The following is a 20,305-nucleotide window of genomic DNA, read 5'->3' as shown; positions in this document are numbered from 1 at the left end:
TGCAACCAAGGGAGTCACAGGCGCCCCTCAGCCTGCAGCGTCCGGCATTCACAGGCTCAGGATTTTGGAGTTTTGCTCCTTTTTGTATTTGTGTGAAGTTTTATAAAGTTTATATATTTTTTTTTTAAATAAAATTTAATTTATCCAGCAATTTTATATATAATGTACAGGGAGAATAAAGCAAAACTTGTCCAGAGAATCACATGGGAAACGCGTCTATCAGTGAGAGGCAGAACACATCCCACACAAGGTCTAAGACAGGAAGCAATAGAGACGTCTCCCGAATTGTACAAGGCGAACACAAGAAACCAAATTATCTGCATAGAAATGGACAAAGCTCTGGGTTATGACAAATATGAATTGTATCTTTGTATCCCTTAGCATGATTCCAGTGCAGCGACTCATGAGGGTCGTAAAGAGTTGGAGATGGTGGAGGTTCCCTTTAAGAGGTGAACTGTAGGTCATTTCAGGTCAGGCAGAGGAAACTATTATGGAATAATAATCCACTGCACCTTGTGATGTCTTTATCACTATCTCCTTATGTTCTCTATTACCTGGAAACACTCAACACAAAGAGGTGATGGAAAAATGATACATTTATATAATATACTTATTGAATCAGTTTCTCACGGTTTCCCATATCTCCGCTTGCTGTCCTTGTATAGAAAGGTTCTATAATTACTTCCTGTGGATAGAAATCAAATTAATCAGAGCCGTGTGATATAACGAGCCGTGCACCTGTGTGACCATGGACGGATTTCTGTCCACTGGAAGTAACATAGAAGCTTCCTATAGAATGACAGCAAGCAGAGATCTAGAAAACTGTGAGTAATTGATACATAAAGTATATGGGAAAATTATATACATTTTCATTACACAAATCATGTCAATTATTTGGTGCAGAGAGAATACCCCTTTAAGCACTGACATCCTTCACACCTCTGGATCATATAATCATTGGCTCTTGAAGCTAAGAGCTCGTTCACACTGATGTTTTTCCACATCTGCGGTTTAGTTTTTTTTTTTTTTTTACACACAAAGCCATTGATTTTTTTTTCTTCCCCCACAATAAATGGATCAATGTGAAAACAAACATTTTTCCCACAGGTTCAGATCATAGAAACCCATAGAAGTCTATCAGTTTTTTTCACTGATGAGGCAGAAAATCCAGATGTGATGTTTTCAAAGCAAAGTTAAACCTTCAGTTTGGAAGCGGAGCATGCGCCAATGTCTTACTCCAAACAGGAACACACAACCCTTTCTGACCACCAGCATCATCACTTGTGCTACGAAACCTTGCCCACTAAACCCATAGCATGTGGCCCTAGACACCTCTGGCCCAGTCTAAGGCCAGGTAAATTAAAGGAGTTGGCCACTGTTTTATATCAGTTGCCCATGTGACTTTACTGCCATGTGGAAAATCCCTGATCATTCATCAAGTGCTTCTGCTTACTTTTGTTCTGTGTGCAGACTCTTTCTATATCTTTCTTTGTATTTCTGAGCTCTGATGAATAGGAGATTATGGCTCATCCTGCTCCCTCCTCATCTCTGTCAGTGAGGACAGACAATAATGAGACACACAATGGATGACACCATGAGGACAGGTTGTAGCAGTCATAGAGGAAGCTGTGTATGTATGGTCTAATGGAAGAGATTTATTGAAAATTGGCCAACCCCTTCAAGATTGCTCATCATCTCCAAACATGCTCTAATAAAAATGTCAAAAACAGATAAACAATTTTAAAAAAATTTATAAAATCCTACTGACAAAAGTATAGCTGGAAAGCAAAGAGAAAAATTAAAACAAATATAAAAATCAAAAATATCTAAAAATTGATCAAGTTATATTTGCCCTCCCCTCTACTACATCTGTTCATTCTGATGCCATCCCAGTGTAGCACCAGCCACCAGGGGGACACATGGACCCCATCTTTCCATTGCAAGGAGATAAGACAAGAAGACCCCTTTAAGGGGCTGAGGTGAAGCCCCTCTGAGATTCAACTACAGGAGACACAACCACAAGGGTTTTATCAAATCTTTCCAAGACAAAGCCCATACTTGTCCACAGAAACCAATCAGATCTCACTTTTCATTTCATAACCCATCTGCAAATGATTTCTTAAAACTAATTGCTAACAACAAAAAACAAAAATCACACTGCTGTGCTCTGTGTCCCCTGCAGCCAGTGTTAGGTATTTCCATGGTGGGATGTGTAATCGGACCTTTATGTAGATTGTTAGTAGCAACAGGATTGTGAAAATCCTGCCATATAAATCCATACATCACAGTCCTGCTGCTAATAACAGCTTTCTACCATCAGGTGGGAGGTCCTTAGCTGCCTGCTCCCACCTACTTGACAGAATAGCCTAATTAGGTTTCTGCACCCAATATTCTAACAGCAATGATTGCTCAAAAATGATGGGGGCTTGCCCAGCCCATAGGCTCAATAATCAACCACCTACTTCTCTATATTTATCCTCAAACACAATAGTTATTTACACATTTTTTAACATGCTTGCCCCCCCCCCCCCCTCCAATACAAAAAAAAAAAAAATAGTAGTCTTAAAAGTAGTAGGCAGAGGTGTCTTACTTGTCTATGTCGAGCAGTTTCTTTGTTATCCTCCAGCGTTCAGCCTGTCCCTGTAGGTTTTCACTGCACTGGTTGCCCGTCTCTTTTGAATACAGTATCAAATAATCACCCTCATTCACAAAGCTCTGCACAGTGCCGCACATTCCCTTCCTCGCAATTTATGGGCCCAACCCGAGCTCTTCAATCAACCAGTGATCTTATTCTCATAATTAACAGGACCCTCACACTAAAAACTACAGGACTTCTCCCGAGCTGCACCAATTCTCTGGAATGACCTTCCCCGGACTATAATATCCAACCCCCAAAGCTTTAAACATGCTCTGAAACCCATCTCTTCAGGCAGGTCCATCACACTCACTGTCTTCTCACTAACCTCCCCTGTGCCCTCCCATCTGCAATCACTGGCTACTAATACACAGGTTACTCAGCACCTCAGACTCTATATAAAGATTAAAAGTTCCAGTTTGTGTCTTATAAAGAATGATTGTCCATAGTACAAGGACTTGCGCCTCTTCACAGACTGAAAGCTCCTGTAAGCAGGACCATCACTCCCATCATGTCATCTGATCAGGTTATTGCATGTTCCCCATGATCTGTAAAATGCTGCAGAATATAACGACGATATATTATTAGTTTGTCTCCTCCAAGACAATTTTACCCAAGACTAATTTATTTACACAGGAAATTTTACAGATTCTAACTGCTGGAAGTGAGGGACTACTGCTCCCTCCGTAGGGATGGGGAGACCATGTGATGCAGACACACAGCTTTCCTGTTAGATCTGTGGTTGCACATGTATCCCGAAGATAGTGAGGTAGAAGGGCTGCCCCTGTTCTCAATTATAACCTCAAAATCCTAGTCTCATTTTGCAGAACTTTCTATGCTTTCTGCCCTTGAAACTAATCAGACTCCTCTGCAGCAAACTTCCCACCCAGACACTATCTTCACAGCAGGAAAACACTTCATGTAACTGTTTCACTTCCGTATGTACACAGTATACAGAGGTCAATAGATTTACTGGTCAGAAACTCATTGGATTTGCAGCTAAATTACTTCTTGAGAAAACTCAAAGTATCATGGGAATGATGAGCAGCATGTAATTAACTCTGTTCAGGGCAATGGCAGGAAAATAGTCTCAGCCCACTTCATTGTTGAGGAAGACTTCTGTATAAATGGCTCCCAAACACAAAAATGTCACAACTCTGGAAAGAAAAAGTCAGGCAGCAGAATATGGACTTGTTCTGTTTATTGTGAGGGGGAATTGCGCAAGTCCACTTAATAATTATAGAGACCCTATCGCCACAGCAGGAAAGCAGACTACACGCTTCATATATCTGTTTCACTTCTGTATACACACAGAATACAGAGTAGTACTGGTCAGAAACTTATTGGATTTGCTGCTAAATTATTTCTTGAGAGAACTCAAATTATTATGGGAACTATGGGAAACATGTAATTGACTGAGTCTCTGCCCATATCAATGCTGCTGAGGAAGATTTCTGATAAGTGGCTCTGGTACTCAAAAGTGTCATAACTTTGGGGGTGGGGAATCAGGCAGCAGAATATGGACTCGTTCTGTTTGTTGTGAAAGGGGGAATCGCATATGGCAAATAATCACACATATATTGTCAATAAAAATAGTTATATTTTTAACTAACAAATGAAATAAAATTAGAAAAGGGTGTGAACATTGGGGGGGAGGGGTTTGTAGGTTGGGAATGTGAATTTAGGAAAAGTTTTAATTTTTCCACCTTAAAAAAAACGATATCAAACTGCAAAAAAACTAAAAAAAAAAATTATAAAGAAAGAGAAGCATACAAGGAACAATTTTTTTTTTTACATCATTTGTGAAAATGTGTTTGGCACAGTGCTAGTACATGGAGACAATAAAAACCCCACTAAATATTTTTAGATACAATAAAATCGGGAGTTAAAATAGTGTCTACACCCCATTATGGAAAAAAGGGGAAGAAAATAAAGATAGCAATATTTTCAGCATATACAAACCGTATTCACAATATTTATGTCTGGTGTAAGAAAATTTATACCTGGATTTTTTTTTTTTTTTTTTTAAAGGGAAAAAAAAAACCACCCAGATTTTTCATTACATTAAGAAATTCAAATGGAAACAGACAAGTAACAAAGAAGTAAAAAAATTTATTGCAGTATTTTCTCCAGCAGGTTGTTTTCTCGGGATCCCTTTTTAACTTATAATTTCAGGGTGACTTAATACATCAAAAAAAAAAAAAAAAAAAAAAAAAATCTACATTTACAAACAAAAATTTTTTTTTTCATCAAAAATAAAATAAAACTAATAAAAAATAATCTCCTGCATATAAAGGTCATAGATACTGCATGCTCCCCTGTACCCTTCCCCCAAAACAGAATAAATTATATGTGTTCAGAACATTCTGCCATTGTACAGCCTGGAAAAATTTTTTTTTTTTTTTTAAAGAACACAAAGTTAAAAAAAAAAAAATGCTGCTCTGTAAAACGGGCTAAGCTAAAGAAAGCCATGGCTGCTAGGGTTAAACTCCAAGAACACTTTATTAAGAACATTAACAGACTAATTTTCAACATTCACTTGTTTATTTTTGTGATTTTTTTTTTCCGCTCGGTTTTTTTTTTTTTTTTTATTTAAACAGAAAGTATTCTTCAAGATATAAACAAAATTTTTATTTTTCGTTTTTGTTTTTTTTTTCTCTCCTTTTTGTTAAACTATAATACAGTGGGAGTAAAAATGAACTGAGAAGTTTTCTGCTGTACAACAGCGAAGGAAGCTCCCACGCGACAAATGTTTTTCCCAAACATTTCCTTCAGGCGGCCGAGTTCCACTCCGTTTTTAAAAATGTTTTTTTTTTTCCTAACGCTTTTCAGAAAAAAAAAATTTCATCTTTTACATTTTTATTTTTGTGTTTGTTGTGTGTTATCTTTTTATTTCATTTTTAGTTTTTTTTTTTTTTTTTTTTGCCAGAACGCTGAGGATTTCAAGTTTATGACTCTGTGGAATTTGTTTGTTTGTTTTCGTATTTTTTTTTTTTTATTATTTCATATTTTTCCTGTAAATTTTGGCTGCAAATATACAAATGTAATCATCATCATGAGCTGGAAGTCCCCTCCTTGGCTGCATACAGCGATCGTAAAGTCTGAACAACTTTATTAGTCAGCTTGTTCGCGCTCGTGAGCGCAATTTTTTTGTAAATGATGTCCGACTCTTTAATTGTATCGACCCAAGGCACAAGCTTTCGTCCGTCGCGGCGTTTGGCCTCCACCCAGGTGCCACTGTAGGATCCCGCCATCCACTGGATGCTGAACCCGTGGCTGGTTTTCTGAACTACTTTTGCAATCTGCGGCCGGTCCTTGTACTTGGGACAACAAATTGCAATGACATCCTGGACGTCGACCGTCTCGTTCATGTGGCCTGATAGATCGGAAGAGTCTGATAACCTTTTGGATTTTCTTAACTGTAAAAAAAACAAAAGCAAAAAAAAAACCATATAGGAAAAAACACCACAATTTTTTTAAAAAAAAAAAAGAAAAAGAAATTTGTAACGCCACGACGACACCACAGAAGTCTACACCCCAGGCACCGTGGAGAGTTTTCCAATCCAATCCGTTGTTTTTCCAATTTAACCACCAAGTGCCTAGGGGGTGGGGGTGGGGGGAGGAGAGTGTCAGGTCTTTAACGTGTACCACCAAGATTTTTTTTTTCTTTTAAAATTTCTACCGCATTCAAAAATTAAAAAAAAAAAAAAAAAAAAAAAGGATAAAATTTTTTCTATAAAATGTGTTACAAAATCATAAGCAAAAGAAAATAGGGACAGAGTAAGAAAGAGGGGGGGAAAAAATTCTAAAATTAAAATTACCTTTTACTTTGGATAAATCTCAATTTCTACGTTTTTTTTTGCCTTTTCCGCTAAACCTTTTCTACAAAAAAAGATGTATAAAAAGGTTAAGTCTCGCTACAAGACGAGCTTCTTACCCCCACAGCAAAATGACGTCATGAAATAAAAGCCCTGAACTCAAAAAGACCAACAGCACGGGAGGGGGGGAGGGGGGAACAAGCACCCAGAGCCACCTCTCATCCCTCAGAGACACAAGCACAAAGGACAGACGCTGCAGGGGGAGGAGGGCGACAATAAAAAAAAAATATTGAATATTTTTTTTACTATTATGTTTTTAAACATGAGACCTGATGCATCTCACATGAGCGGCTGCTGCAGGGAAGCGCCGCAGTGTTTGCACCGTGTACGCCCCTTCAGCACACGAGAAAAAATTTGCCAAATTTTTGGTTTGTCCAGTAACAATGATTATTTTTATTTTTATTAACCATTGAAACCAAAACACCTTTCCTTCCCCCATCACTGTTAATACGGTCTGATATATTAACGGCACACATTCGCTGCTGCCCATCGCTGGCCTCTATTGGTCAGTAATGAGACCAGTGAGGTGCTCAGCACACGGCTGCTGCATATCACTGGCCTCAGCAGTTGTTATATTGAGGCCAGAGGTTGCTACAGTTGGATGGGACTAATGATAGACTGCAGCAGCCACATGACGATCATTGGCCGCAGCAGCATTTCACTGGCCTCATCCAGTCACATGCCAATCACTGGCCTCAGCAGGACAATAATAGCCTACCAGTGGCGTCATCTGAACACCCCCGACGCCAATAATTGCCATGAGCCGATCACTGGCCTTATCCAGACATGCAGGTCAATGGCCTCAGCTGTGTTTTATGGAGGACAGTGATAGACTGCTACATTACAAGCCGATCACTGGCCTCAGTGGAGTTCAGTTGCTGCAGTCATGTGCCGATCACTGGCCTCAACTAAACAGCTGATGTCAATGATTGGGATCACAGGTCCCAGCGGTGTTCAGTTGAGGCCATTGATCGGATGTAACGTACCAAAACCATCAACCTGCTGCTGCAGCCTTTGTGTGCAAAAATCAGTCCTGAACCAGAGAGGAAGAGGGAAGGATAAAATATTATTATTTTAATTTTTTTTTACTTCCTTTCGAATTGTAATTTAAAGGAACACTCCAGTCAAAGCGAATTAATTGAATACATAGTGCAGGGCCAAAAAGGGAGGAGCATAACTAATCCTTATTGTACTCCTGGAGTCCTGGCTCCTCCCTTCAGGCCCTGCACAAGGTATAATTCATTAAATCCACTGACTGGAGTGTCCCTTTAATCCTGGACAACCCCTTTAATACAAATAGGAATTCTAAGCACGCCCACATGATCACTCTAAAGTAATGGCATGAAACAGGCTCCTCACTTTGTGCTTAAAAAAAAAAAAAAAAAGCTTCTCACAGACCAAAAATAAAAGTAAAATACAAAAAAAAGGCAAGAGGGAGAAATAAGGGCGCGTCCCCAATCTGGATTCTGATCAGTGCTGTGGTAAGTGATTCTCACAACGTCCTGTGTTGTTAGAGGAGCCAGGTGACGAGGCCGGAGAGCCGGAGGGGGGGGGGGGGGGGGCGTTGTGGGGAGAGGTGTCTATGCGTCATCTGGTCCAACAACAAGGGGTTAAAACTGATCACAGAGACCCAGGTAAGAGGTAATTTACATTGTCAGCTGACCATGCATACAACATAAAGTAGTAGGAAGAGGACACGGAGGAGCTCATCAAGCAGCGATAAGGAAAGCGTGGAGGCTTAGGAGGTAAGAAGCTGGCAACAGACCGAGAGGTGAGAAGGACAAAGCGGAAAGAGCAGGGGGTTCATTTTAAAGACCAAAACTCATACACTCAGGAGACAAGAGCCGCACGGAGGCTTGGATTAACCTAAACACGTTGTACATCCCATGCAGAACCCCCTCCCCCCAGCATATTATACACAGGATTAGTCGTGTCCATGCAGCGTGTGCGCTCGGTGCTATACAGGACACATGGGGGCGGCCGGCACAGCAGAAGCGCTCGTACACCCTGCGCCCTGGCGGAGGTCATCACGCTACAAGCCATGATATAGGGACCAGCGATAACCCACGGGTCAGAGGCCTGGAGTGTGACGCCCTCCGCTGGGGACAGGAGACTTCATCACCAGTATAACAATACAGAGGTTAGTCGGGTGTTACTTACCCCGGACGTCGCCCCAGCCTTCTCCTCCCCATCGCTTTCCTCTTCCTCCGTCTCAGCCACATTATTTTTGGGGCTGTTACCTCCCAGCAGATTGGTGATGGCTTTGTTTCGGGCGTCCGTGCTGGCAGACACCTCACCCTCTTCCTCTTCCTCGTCAGGGTCTAAATGTTCCATGAGTAACTTGAACTAAAAGAAGAAGAGAGAAGAAGCGATCAGATGACGACCTGTAAGAAGGTTCCCCCGACAATTCAATCAGCAGCTTTATAGTCTAGACCATCAACAATAAACTGCAATCCATGGAAAAGGCCGGGAGTGAAGGGATCTACATAAACAATAGGATAGGGAATAACCTGTTGATCCATAGGGAAACGACCTCTGGTACCGACATTTACTGAAAGTGAACACCGCAATAAGTAAATAGCTGATGTTGATGCAGTTTTACAATTCCAAAATACTTTCTGTATCAATTCCTCAAGGTTTTCTATATCTCTGCTTGCTGTCACTCCATAGGAAGCTTCATTGTTTACTTCCATGGATAAAAACCAGTGCCTGGCCATGTGATGTCACACAGGTGCATGGCTCCCTATATCCCTAGTTATGCGAGGTCACACAGGTGCACTGCTCATTACATCCCCAGCAAAGTGATGTCACACAGGTGCACAGCTCGTTATCTCACCGGTCATGTAAAGTTACATGAGCTGCGCACCCATGTGAGACATCACATGACCAGGGATATAATTAGCCGTGCACCTGTGCGATGTCACATGAACATGGCTTTAACGAGATGTGCACCTGTATCCAGGGTCCAATTTTATCCACAGGAAGTAAAAGCTTCCGTGAGGAATTGATGAAGAAAGTATTTTGGAAGGTTGAAAATTTACTTTTATTACACAACTTTAATTTTCACTCCATTCTCTCTCGGGCTCTTCCATATGCAATGAATGGATCGGCACTGCACATTTTCAGCAAAAAAAGTGAAGAAAAAAAAAAAAAAAAGGGTGCATGCTTGAGTGGCGGCACCATTAGGATTGAGGGGAGTTCTGGTGATCTTTGGGCCCACATCTGTATTGTCCCAATCCTGTATATCAAGCATACTCTTCAATTTTAATTAACCCCTTTAAGTAATCAAGCAGTGGCCAAGCCGTGTCACGTTCCCCCTCTGCATTGTATGAAATCTGCAGAATCTGCACTGGAAAACAGTTCTACTTCCAGAATTGTTTTTTCTGAACCAAAGTGCAGACCCTTGATAAAGTCTGCCACATCTAAACACCACATTAATGTGGAACAGTATCATCTGCAAGTCAAGACCACAATGAGAGCCCTCCATGAGGCGCAGACCACTCACATCCAGATATTGTTTGGCGATCGTCCTCTTGATGTCATCGTTGATCTTCTTGCTGGTCATGTCCCTCCTGAGGAACTCCAGAGTTTGCTTCGGGTGGAAATGCACTCCTGTCTTGCGATTTATCGTTTTATCATAGACCTTTGCTGACTCAGATGGTGAATACTTCTGAATTTTACTGAAAAGGAAAGAAAAAAATATTTGAGGAACCCATCCCCTAACCAAGCTCCTCTACCTGAAGCCTGTGAGCCAGCACTTACCTATCAGAGAATCCGCAGAGGTTCTTCAGATGTTGCTTCAGCACGAGAAGTAAGAGGATTCCTTGGGAAGCGTTAGCAAACTCAATGAGGGGTGCGGCGTCGTCGGGCAGGCAGTTCAGGACGTGATCGATGTCGTCCTCGCCGTCAGAATCAGATTCTGAAGCGGCGCGCCGTCTCGTTCTCCTGGGCTTCACCACCTCCTCTTCACTTTCACTGTCGCTGTTTTCTTCCGCCGAGTCCGACCTCGTCTTTTTCTTGGGTTTTCCACCTTTTACCATCGACTGAAAAGCGGAGGATCGACAATTAGTGGCCGATTCATCAAGTCACATTCATTATGTAACGCACCCAGTTTTATACAAAGGAAGACCACAAGGAATATACTGCATAGTGCAGAAAACCAGAAACAAATCATCCCACAAAAAACAAGTCCTAATACAACATCACATTATGTGCACTTACCTCTCTAAACGACTGCAAGAGATTACTACCCGAGACAGATAAGGTGATGTCTATGTGATGCATAATGAACAGTGGCTCCTCCTGAGTTTGATATGGAAAACAGGCTAGATTGTCCGCTATATACAAGAGCATAGTCACTTCCGTTTTCTGTAGAACAGGGGGGGAAAAAAAATAAATCTATTATTCCGATTGTTGCAGAAGATTTTCCATCCTAATCAAAGATGTTGGAGAACTCAGCAACTGTGTTGTGTGGACCTTATTCTACATTCATGGTAGAACTCATCAGTGGTGTATAACCTGTCTAGCTCTCAGGTCTTGCTGGGAGTTGTAGTTCTGGAACAGCTAGAGAGCCAGAGGTAGCAGAAATAATAACCCATTATCTATAGTGCACATAGTGTCGTACCGCAGCGTCATCAAATAGGTTGAGCAATGCGATGAGGAAAGCTCGTCTGTGCTGCCGGTTCCCTCGGATCAGAGAATAGAGGTGAGAGCAGAGAGCGCTGCTGGACTCGTCTTGCCGGAAACCACGCACCATGCGCTTGGCGTCTGAGATAATCGCTTGCTGCACCAGGTAGGACATCTTGATGCCGGCTACCGCTTTCATCTGGGGGACACAAGACAAGGAACGCTATTAGAGGTCTGATCTCAGCAGGTACCTGGAGCAGTGGATACTATATGACACTCACATGGATGAATCCAGTGTATTTCTTGTCAATCTCCACCAGCTGCTGATCCGCTTTGTTCCGCATGGATGGCTCAGGGTCTGTCCCCATTGCAATCAGATATGGCACACACTAAAATTGGCATTGAGGGAGTAAATTATGACTATTTTTTCTTTAGCAAGTGCAAACAACAAAATGAAGAATGGTAAATGAAAGAAGTGGTTTTGGATGTGAACGCACCTGCACGGGGTGGATAAGACCCTGGTTTAGTGTCAGGGCGATGACGTTGAGAGCGAAGTGCCGGACGCTGGACTGCTTGTGAAAGAACGACTCCAGAACCTGTTTGAGGTAAAGCTGCATAATGGAGCTGCTCATCCCTGAGGAAATATCTCCCATCTCTTTCAGATCTTCCTGCTTGGAAACCTTTTTCCCTGTGAAACAGGAAATGACAAGTTATGAAAGATCAGCACAACATTCACCCCTTCCCAACGATGCCCTTTATTGTGTTTACGTGTACAGAGCTGCATCAGAACTTGCTTTCTGTGTAAAAAAATGTGTTCTTCCTAGTGTCATTTAATATTCCATGCCTTGTGCTTGGAAGTAGGAAAAAAAAAATCCAAATGCAGTGAAATTAATAAAAACACATTTTTTTTGAGCAGCCTGTTTTTAGACTTTTCACTCTGCGGTCCAAATTACTCCCTCTCCTTTATTTCTTTTGGTTTTGATACATTTTGTGTAAAAAAAAAAAACTTCAATGTATGGAAGTGTAAGGTGTTATTTTTTTGTGGGAAGAGCCGATGTTTCCATTGCTACCATTCAGGGGACTGTAAGGCCTGTTCATCGATTTTAATTCCAATTTTAAGGCGTTGCAAAAATCAAGAGAAAAAAAAATTGGTGATTCAGACAAATGGGTTTAGGATTTATTTTAGTTTTTTTTCATTTCACTTCTAGGGAAAGGGGGGAAATTTGATTTTATTTATTTTAAATTTTTCTATGTATTTGCAGACACCACCCCGTTCAGTCTGATCATTCTTACCATATGCTGCAATACAGCTGTATTGTAGTATATGACTTTTTCTGATGATCTGTTACAGTATGCCATCTCCAGAAATTACAAGCTCTGGAGTCTCACATAGATTCCGGGCCTGACATGGAGACAGATATCACGGGGTCATGGTCACTTCCAAGATGGTGGCTCATGCGCCAATTAAATGCCGCCACACGCATTTAACAGGTTAACATCCGTGGTAGGTGCCAGCACCAATACTGGGTGTTAGTAGTGGATGTTTGCTGCAACATTCAGCAATCACCCGGTCTGTTTTTCTGTATGGAGAGGACTCAGCCTGTGAGCCCTTTTCCACACTCCCTTAACGGCACCAAGATATGCTATTACATCACATGTCATTAAAAGGTAAAGTGTCACTGCTAACGCTATATACACAATACTACTGAAAAGGTGTGTAAATCCCTGTGAAATAAAGGTAGGTGCCTCAGCACCGAATCTCTAGCCAAATGTTCTGCCATGGACACAAGTAGTTCACTACAGATACAAGGCAGAAATTAGACTGCAGATTGTACAATGTGCAGAGTCTTCCTATTCTCTTACAGTCTCTGTCTGCTTGCTGCATCCGTGTGTCTTCCTCTTGTAGGTAAGTCTGGAGGTTCTTCAGAACTTGTATTTTCAGGTTCACTGAGCTGCTTTTGTCCGAGAGAATATTATTATACAAATTTTTCACCTCCACTTCAAACATGAGAATTGGATGTTGAATAAATGAAAACCCTAAAAAAGTTAAGAAAAGTAAATCTTAAAACTTCACAAACCAAAACCGAACCCAGAGTAAAATAAACGTGCAGTTCTGATAGGGGGCGCTCTGTGCTGGGATAGAACTGTGGCGGTTTCCACAATGTGCAAGTAAATCAAGCGAAAAATATTCTCCTTTAAAAATAATGCTCTCACCAAGACCAATGATGGCTTTAGTCTGCACCTCCTCATCCGAATGTTTGGTAAAGTATAACAGCAGTTCCAAGACTTTGTCCTTAATATTCACCTGCAATACAAAGACAAGGCAAGCAGCATTAGAGGCAACATTCTCCTGATCGGAAGCAATAATGCCCGGATTTCACACACTCACTTTACTGCTGCCCTTGAAATCTTCTTGATCGAAATCAAAGTGTCGACAGAGAGCCCCCACAGTGAAGAGCGAGCGCAGGAGAGCCGGCTTGTTGGTGGTCAGGACTGTGCTGTTAGGGTCTTCTTGGTGCTCGGTTTTTAACTTTATAAGTGCACCTGGAAAGTGAGAAAGCAGAGGTTGGTAAGCGATAAGTCATGTACACATTACACAGGGCCATACACATCAACAAATCAGGTCCACGTGCATCAGGTCGTGGCTGCTCCTCGTCTGTGCAGAGATTGAGCCCTAATGTTCTAGTTGCCAGTGACCCTTTCACTTCTTTGAGTGAATTGTTCTGTGAAAATCAGACCCAATGCGTGACCAACCAAAAATAAAGCATGCAGTTTCTTGGTTTTTCTTTGGGAGGAAGGAGGGGGATCACAGACAACACAAGTCCATTTGTATGTAGCCTGGGGAATGCAGAAAAGTAGGTAATGATTTCTACAGCTTGTTTTTCTGATATTCTTTGGTAGCAGGAGTTTACATTATTTGTCATGGTCTTGCCTACAATTCCTTATGCAATTCTGCATAGTAGGAATACACAGGGCCAGGTTCATACTTGTGTATTTACCTGAATTAAAGGGGTTGTACATGTTCAGCAAATAATTGATATTGTTTGTGTAAAGAAAAGTTATACAAATTTCCAATGTACGCTCTGTATTAATTCCACAGTTTTCTAGATTTCCACTTGCTTCTATGTTTACTTGCAGTGGACAGAAATCTGTCCATGGTCTTGTGATGGACACACAGGTGCACAGCTCAATATATCACATGGCTCTAATAACGCTTTGTGATAATGAGCCATGCATCTGTGTGACCACTGTAAATAAACAATGAAGCTTCCTATATAATGACAGCAAGCAGAGATCTTGAAAACTAAGGAATTTATTCAGAAAGCATATTGGAAAATTGTATAACCTGAATTTACACAAACCATATCAATTATTCGCTAAAAGAGGACAACCTGTATGTTATCCATATTTTCTAGACTGAACACTGCCCTGGGATGCAAAGCACAGCACCACAGTTATCCATGATGCCGAGAGTCCTTGCATCCCACCACCTCCTGTCTCAATAAAGGACAGTAGCCCATGAGGCAGCGAGTCGTAGCACCATCCCTATAGATGAGTAGGTTCACAGACTACATTGCTAGGGAAATCCAGCTTCCTGCAGTGATCAGCCCACGAAATATTTCCAACATATAATCTATATTTCATGGACAGAACCCTGCCGCCTGGCTTAACTGCTTCCTAATAGGATGCATCAGAAAAATATACATAGAAACTTACCATAATATCTATTAAAACAGGCCCAAACAAACTTGTAGTTCTGTGTCACTTTATTAACAACAGCCCCGAGACAGCTGACACAATGCTGCACCACCTGGAATACAGATATGAAGAGATCAGTAAATACCCAGGTAACAATACTCACCAATACCCGAGAGAATGCGATATCATCTATTTTCAATGCATGCAGGTGTACACATAAAGCATATATCAAACCATACCGAATTCTTACAAATCGCAGTAAACGTGTGCTCATCACTAAACGTATACATTCGTATTATTTCCAGAAACTTACCGTCATGCCGTATTTGATGATGAGTTTCATGAGATCCTCCTCTATGGTGGCGAGGAAGGTCTCGCTCGGATGCTCCATCAGCGGCACAACCAGCTCCAGGATTTTAGCGACGTTGCATATTACCATGAAATCATTCTGGTTCTGTAAAACAGAGGACGACCAAAGATTAATCTAATGACTTCGGGTGACTCCTGACGACATCAGTCCCGGCTGGAGATACTTACACTACACTTAGTGGTGAGGTACGGCTGCATGGTCATTGCGTGTTTTACCATCAGCTGAGGCCGGATTTTACTGAATAAGAACAAAGTGGTGATGCAAGCGACGAGGCGTCCGGAGTTCACACCCTTATTGTCCGAATCTTGGGGTAAAAAGAAAAACAGAATACTGGATTAGTAAATTAAGAATAATACTATAATTCGCTAGACATGGAAGAGTAATTTTTTTATAAATGATGCAGATTTCTAAACCGAATAAGATTTTCCATTGAAAATCCATGTCACACTCTCCCTTAGTAGCGCAAGTGGAATAGGAGGTGCTTTCTGACGTAGATCTTTCTGGAAGTAATGTGAATTAGGGTTATGTCATTAGGATGAGCATATCCTCTACATACCAGCCATGGACTCCTCATACTTCAGGATGTGCTCCACCAGGTTGTCCACTAGCTGCGTACACGCTTTCTTCACAGGTTTGTACGAGGCATCTTCTTCGGCTTTCAGAAGCTGGGAGAAAAGAAACAATTGTGTCATTGTTTTTTCATTTTAGAACCAATTATACCATCATGATATGAACGGCTTCTAAACTCACATTTTGAAGCAGTTGTTCAAACCAGTCGTATCCTGTGTCCCGGCATGCAGCGACCTAAAGGAAAACCCATTATAGTTGAGGATAGTGACCAAGGTGGATTTATGTATGCTAGTCCTAACCTACTAATCTAAGGGTAGCTTGCAGTTTAAGGGTACATTCAGACGCCATCTGCAGGGAAGTATATGCAGCCGCAAATTTCAGGCCACATATACGTCCCCATATAAACGGTAATGACGTCACGGCGGCAGTAAGGAGCCACAAGTGGCACCGTTCCACAACGTACACTGCGAAAAGATAGAGCGTGTGTGTGCGGCCTGCTTCTCTCCAATGCACAGCGGTATGTGCAGCCGGGTGGGCATACAGATATGTACATGTACCCTTATACTGTATTGAAGTAAATGAAAGCTGAACGATAAAAGTTTTTAATAAGTTTCCAAACTCGTCCCTTGTTTGTTTCTATAGTCGACATTTAAATGCGCTTACCACATCCGTTATGTTGAGGATTTTTCTGGTCATCGCTACTTTATCTTTATCAGGGGTAGGGGAGAACCAGAGCTTCTGGAATGTCTCATTCACCAATTTCTAATGAGAGAAAATGCAAAAACAGTATTCAGAATCCATAAAGGAACACTCCAGCCACAGCTGATTCATTGTATTATTTTGTGTGCAGGGCCTAGAGGGAGGAGCAGGACTCCAGGTTTTAGGAAAACAATAAAAATGAGTCCTGCTCCTGCCTTCAGGCCATGCTCCATGTATTAATTTGAGTGGAGTGTTAAACATAGTAGATGTCTAGATACAGACTTGATTCTTAAATTGGTGGATTTACTTATTGACAATCTCTCCATAGAATATCAGATCACCTATGGTCCAACTTCCAACATCCCACAGATCAGCAAGTAGATCACAAGATGTTACATCAATCTGTCACATGTCATGTTTGTGACTCTGTCAGGCACGTGAATGAGGCCGAGTAGCAGTAACAAGAACATCCACTATAGAATGTATGGAGCTGTGCTCAGTTTATTGGCTCATCTGCTGCAGGGTCTCTCCAAACACTATGCTGAGTGTCAAAACCCCATTGATGTGATACAGATTACCAATCTTAACAATAGATGAACAAATAAATTCCAGAATAACCCTTAAATGGGACCAGTGCCTATGAGCAGCTCTTACCTTAATGCCTTCTTCATCATTGACTCTACGGATCATCTTCACGCACATCTCCGTTATTTTTGGAAAGGTTGGTTGCTCCAAACAGATATCTCGTAGGATCTTGATCACCCTTTTCCTTACACTTATACCAGTGTCCTGCATGAAAATAACACAGATAATCAATATTCTTGGTGTCCAGTTTCCATTTTACTTCTTTTAAAAGGGGCTTTCTGATTAACTACAATCCAAAGGGATACATGTCCAAAATCCACAACATTTACAGGGTAACAAGTTTCAGTTTCTGTGGTGACTTGAGATCCTTGGTTTTCCAAATTGTTACAATATAGAGATTGCTGTTTAGTGGGGGAAGCAGGGATACTGCTCTATGATGCAAGGAAACCTGTCCCTTTAGTGAGGTTGGTCCCATGGGACAGGTCTCTGCACAGTCCCTGATGCCGAGCTGATAATGCTCTGTGTGAAGCAGCCTTGAGGCTGGGTTTATACACACACACTTACCAGTATCCTCTCTACAAGCATCTCATAATACTGCTCAGCGAGCTGAGGTCTGCAGAGCACAAAACGTCCCAGCAGCTCCACGGCGGCTTCTCTTACGCTGGTGGAGTTGTCCATCAGCCTCCCGTGAACTCCTCGCTGCATATCCAACTGGAGGAGGAAGAAACATTAACATTACCAAATGCAGAAAGGCAAAAAAAACAAGTCCCTTCACTGCGATTCAATCTTACCCTAGCAAGGATGCTGGGATCCACAGCTACAACTTCAGACAAACACTTCATGGCTTTCGTTCGGACAGCAATTGCATTCTCCCCTAATACCCGCAGAATCTGGAACAAAACAATGCATTCAGCTTTGGTGTTGGTTCTGGGCTGGTGTAGCTTCAGCCGTACAAGGATTTCACCAATTCATAGTTACCTGGGTCAAATAAATATCAAAACTCTGGGCAAACGGCCTCATAGAGGCCAAGTATCGCACGATCAAACACGCATCATCATAGTCAACTGTGTCAGAACTTGACCTGGAGGAGAAGATTGAGGGAGGTTACATCTCCTTCACCAAATGAAATTTGGGAGATTTAAGTGACTTTGATGTCTTACTTCAAAGTGCTAAACTGTGAGGGTGCTGTTTTAATGATGCTGCGGAGGAACTTTTTGCGTTTCTCTGCTCGCTGCATAATCTCTCCCGTGGACTCAACCTCTTTTGTGTGGTGCGCGCCTTCAGAGTCCTCGTCTTTCTGAGTCTTCATGGCTTTCTCTGTCTCCATTGTAGTGTCACGGAACCATTGAGCTATATAAAACTTCCGAGAAAACTGAGGAAGGGGAGACAGCGAGGGATGGGTTATGGCATGGGAGCTACATTTACTGGTGACTGCACAAGTTATAGACCCGGAGAAGCTGCAAACCATACCACTAGAGATGGATCCGTCTCGGTGTTCTCCTCGAGGTAATCTAGCAGCGCCTTCTGGAGCCGTTGAATCTCATCTTCACCTTCAGGGGCCTGGAGTGAAATGGAGAAAATTATTAGAGATGTTGGCAAGCCAAGGAGCAATTTTTGAAAAGTAGTAATCAATGCTAAAACTTCATTTTGCAGGGACTCTCTGCATCACATTTCACTATATATCAGAGTTTAGTCCTGGACAATGTGGTCGGTCCATGAAACAGGACACTGCACAGTCCGAACAAGGATGTCTAAAAACGGCCTTAATGAAGGCGTCAGCAGACTCAAAGACTAGCAAAATCAATCCTTATGTCAGGGGAAACAAGTAGCAGAAGCTTTAACTTTAAACTTTAGAAGGATATGTATTAGAAGATACCATTACACCTGCCTTACTATCGCATTCTCACCTGCTTCAGTATTCGGTCTATTGAGCCTTGGTCCATCTTGCTGGTAACTGCGTCCTTCCTGAGTCGTGCCGCTACCGTACCCAAGTAGTCCAACGAAGCAACACGTAGCGCCATCTCTGTGGACTTATTACTGAATTGATGGACCTAATAAAAACACAACATTTATTATGTGTCTACTAAACCCAAAATAAGTCACAGACAGTATATGGTATAGATAGCCGTTTGAAAATACAAGAAATTTCACTGGGCAAACGGACAACACAAATATTTGTGTGGTCAGTTTGCCCAGTGAAATGTCTACTAAACCCAGCCAGCACCACATAACACGGACCCCCATCATAATTCCATAACAGTATATATTAGAAATACCTACCAAGAGCCGACCCAGCAAACTCAGCAAGAGTTCAGCCGCCGGCCACTCGGGCTTGTTCACAGTGGACAGAAGATCCTGGACAAAGTTTTCAAACAGCGGCCTGTAGTCCTCCTCTCCCTGCTTACTGCCGCACCTGTCAGAGGGACCAAAACGTCAGCACATGTACAGGAGTGCATCCGGTAGGTGCTACACAAATTGTGGCACCCGCAGCTAATTCTTGTGAACCTGGACATGTGACCTATGGCAAAGCATTAGCCGAGTGCACCCTGGTATATAATAACAAGCTGCCATCATTAACGGTACAGTCCTCCATACTTACTTTTTCAGAAAGATGGATAAAAAGTTCTGTGCCGTGCGCATAGCCGTTTCATACGAGTTGGTGATGAAAACATCTTGGTCAATCTGGAAACATAGAAGCGGATGAGAACAGGGAAAAGTATCTGCATACAGAAGATGTGTGTACAATCAGGGATTCCTTACTTTCTTGTTGGACTCCTCTTCCACATTATCTCTATCTGACGGGAGGTGGACCACACACTGTATAAGCTGTAACACCAGGGCGGTCACCATCTGGATGTACATAGCTTCCCCGTCATCGTCGCTGCTGTTTAACCTGAGTTGGAAGAAAAGCATATTCCTTAATTATCTGCAAATTACAAAACTTTATATGGCCTGGAAGATGGGATTAACCACAAATCCAGTCATACGAGAGGTCAAAAGACACGGTACCTAAAATTCCTTAGGCTTCTTTTACTTGTGGGAAGCCTTGCTAGAGATGTGAACAGCTCTTCCAGGATCAGCTGCCTATGTTTTTCGTACCTGGAAAATACCTGAGAGAAAAGCAGAAGGGAATTAACCATCTCTCAATAGACACAAGGACTTGAGAGTCACCACCACCTGTTAGAAGGGCAGGTGCAAATCTGCAGTGACTGCAGGGCCAAAGCAAACAAAGCACCAGAACAA

General features: G+C 42.0%; 1 protein-coding gene across 2 annotated transcripts in view; it reads right to left on the bottom strand.

The window, feature by feature from the left end:
- Positions 1-4,727: 4,727 nt before the first annotated feature.
- Positions 4,728-20,305, bottom strand: part of NIPBL (NIPBL cohesin loading factor) — a 72,804-nt gene continuing 57,226 nt past the window's right edge. Inside the window, exons 20-48 of one of the 2 annotated variants that reach the window (XM_072135136.1) lie at positions 20,072-20,172; positions 19,823-19,955; positions 19,662-19,744; positions 19,343-19,475; positions 18,970-19,113; positions 18,533-18,622; positions 18,223-18,434; positions 18,041-18,143; positions 17,854-17,952; positions 17,627-17,773; positions 17,132-17,266; positions 16,442-16,540; positions 15,959-16,012; positions 15,765-15,873; positions 15,376-15,512; positions 15,152-15,292; positions 14,857-14,950; positions 13,529-13,683; positions 13,354-13,444; positions 13,003-13,176; positions 11,637-11,827; positions 11,421-11,528; positions 11,138-11,338; positions 10,735-10,881; positions 10,276-10,556; positions 10,019-10,193; positions 8,674-8,859; positions 6,457-6,517; positions 6,008-6,054 (exon numbers count right to left, since the gene is read on the bottom strand). In XM_072135136.1, coding sequence (XP_071991237.1) covers positions 6,476-6,517; positions 8,674-8,859; positions 10,019-10,193; positions 10,276-10,556; positions 10,735-10,881; positions 11,138-11,338; positions 11,421-11,528; positions 11,637-11,827; positions 13,003-13,176; positions 13,354-13,444; positions 13,529-13,683; positions 14,857-14,950; positions 15,152-15,292; positions 15,376-15,512; positions 15,765-15,873; positions 15,959-16,012; positions 16,442-16,540; positions 17,132-17,266; positions 17,627-17,773; positions 17,854-17,952; positions 18,041-18,143; positions 18,223-18,434; positions 18,533-18,622; positions 18,970-19,113; positions 19,343-19,475; positions 19,662-19,744; positions 19,823-19,955; positions 20,072-20,172 — 3,765 coding nt within the window. In that variant the 3' untranslated portion in view covers positions 6,008-6,054; positions 6,457-6,475. Of the gene's footprint in view, positions 6,055-6,456; positions 6,518-8,673; positions 8,860-10,018; positions 10,194-10,275; positions 10,557-10,734; positions 10,882-11,137; positions 11,339-11,420; positions 11,529-11,636; positions 11,828-13,002; positions 13,177-13,353; positions 13,445-13,528; positions 13,684-14,856; positions 14,951-15,151; positions 15,293-15,375; positions 15,513-15,764; positions 15,874-15,958; positions 16,013-16,441; positions 16,541-17,131; positions 17,267-17,626; positions 17,774-17,853; positions 17,953-18,040; positions 18,144-18,222; positions 18,435-18,532; positions 18,623-18,969; positions 19,114-19,342; positions 19,476-19,661; positions 19,745-19,822; positions 19,956-20,071; positions 20,173-20,305 lie in introns of both variants that reach the window. The other variant, XM_072135128.1, reaches the window with a different exon arrangement.

The sequence above is a fragment of the Engystomops pustulosus genome, chromosome 1, assembly GCF_040894005.1.
Source record: "Engystomops pustulosus chromosome 1, aEngPut4.maternal, whole genome shotgun sequence".
NCBI lineage: Eukaryota > Metazoa > Chordata > Amphibia > Anura > Leptodactylidae > Engystomops > Engystomops pustulosus.
This window is presented reverse-complemented; position numbering and strand designations above follow the sequence as displayed.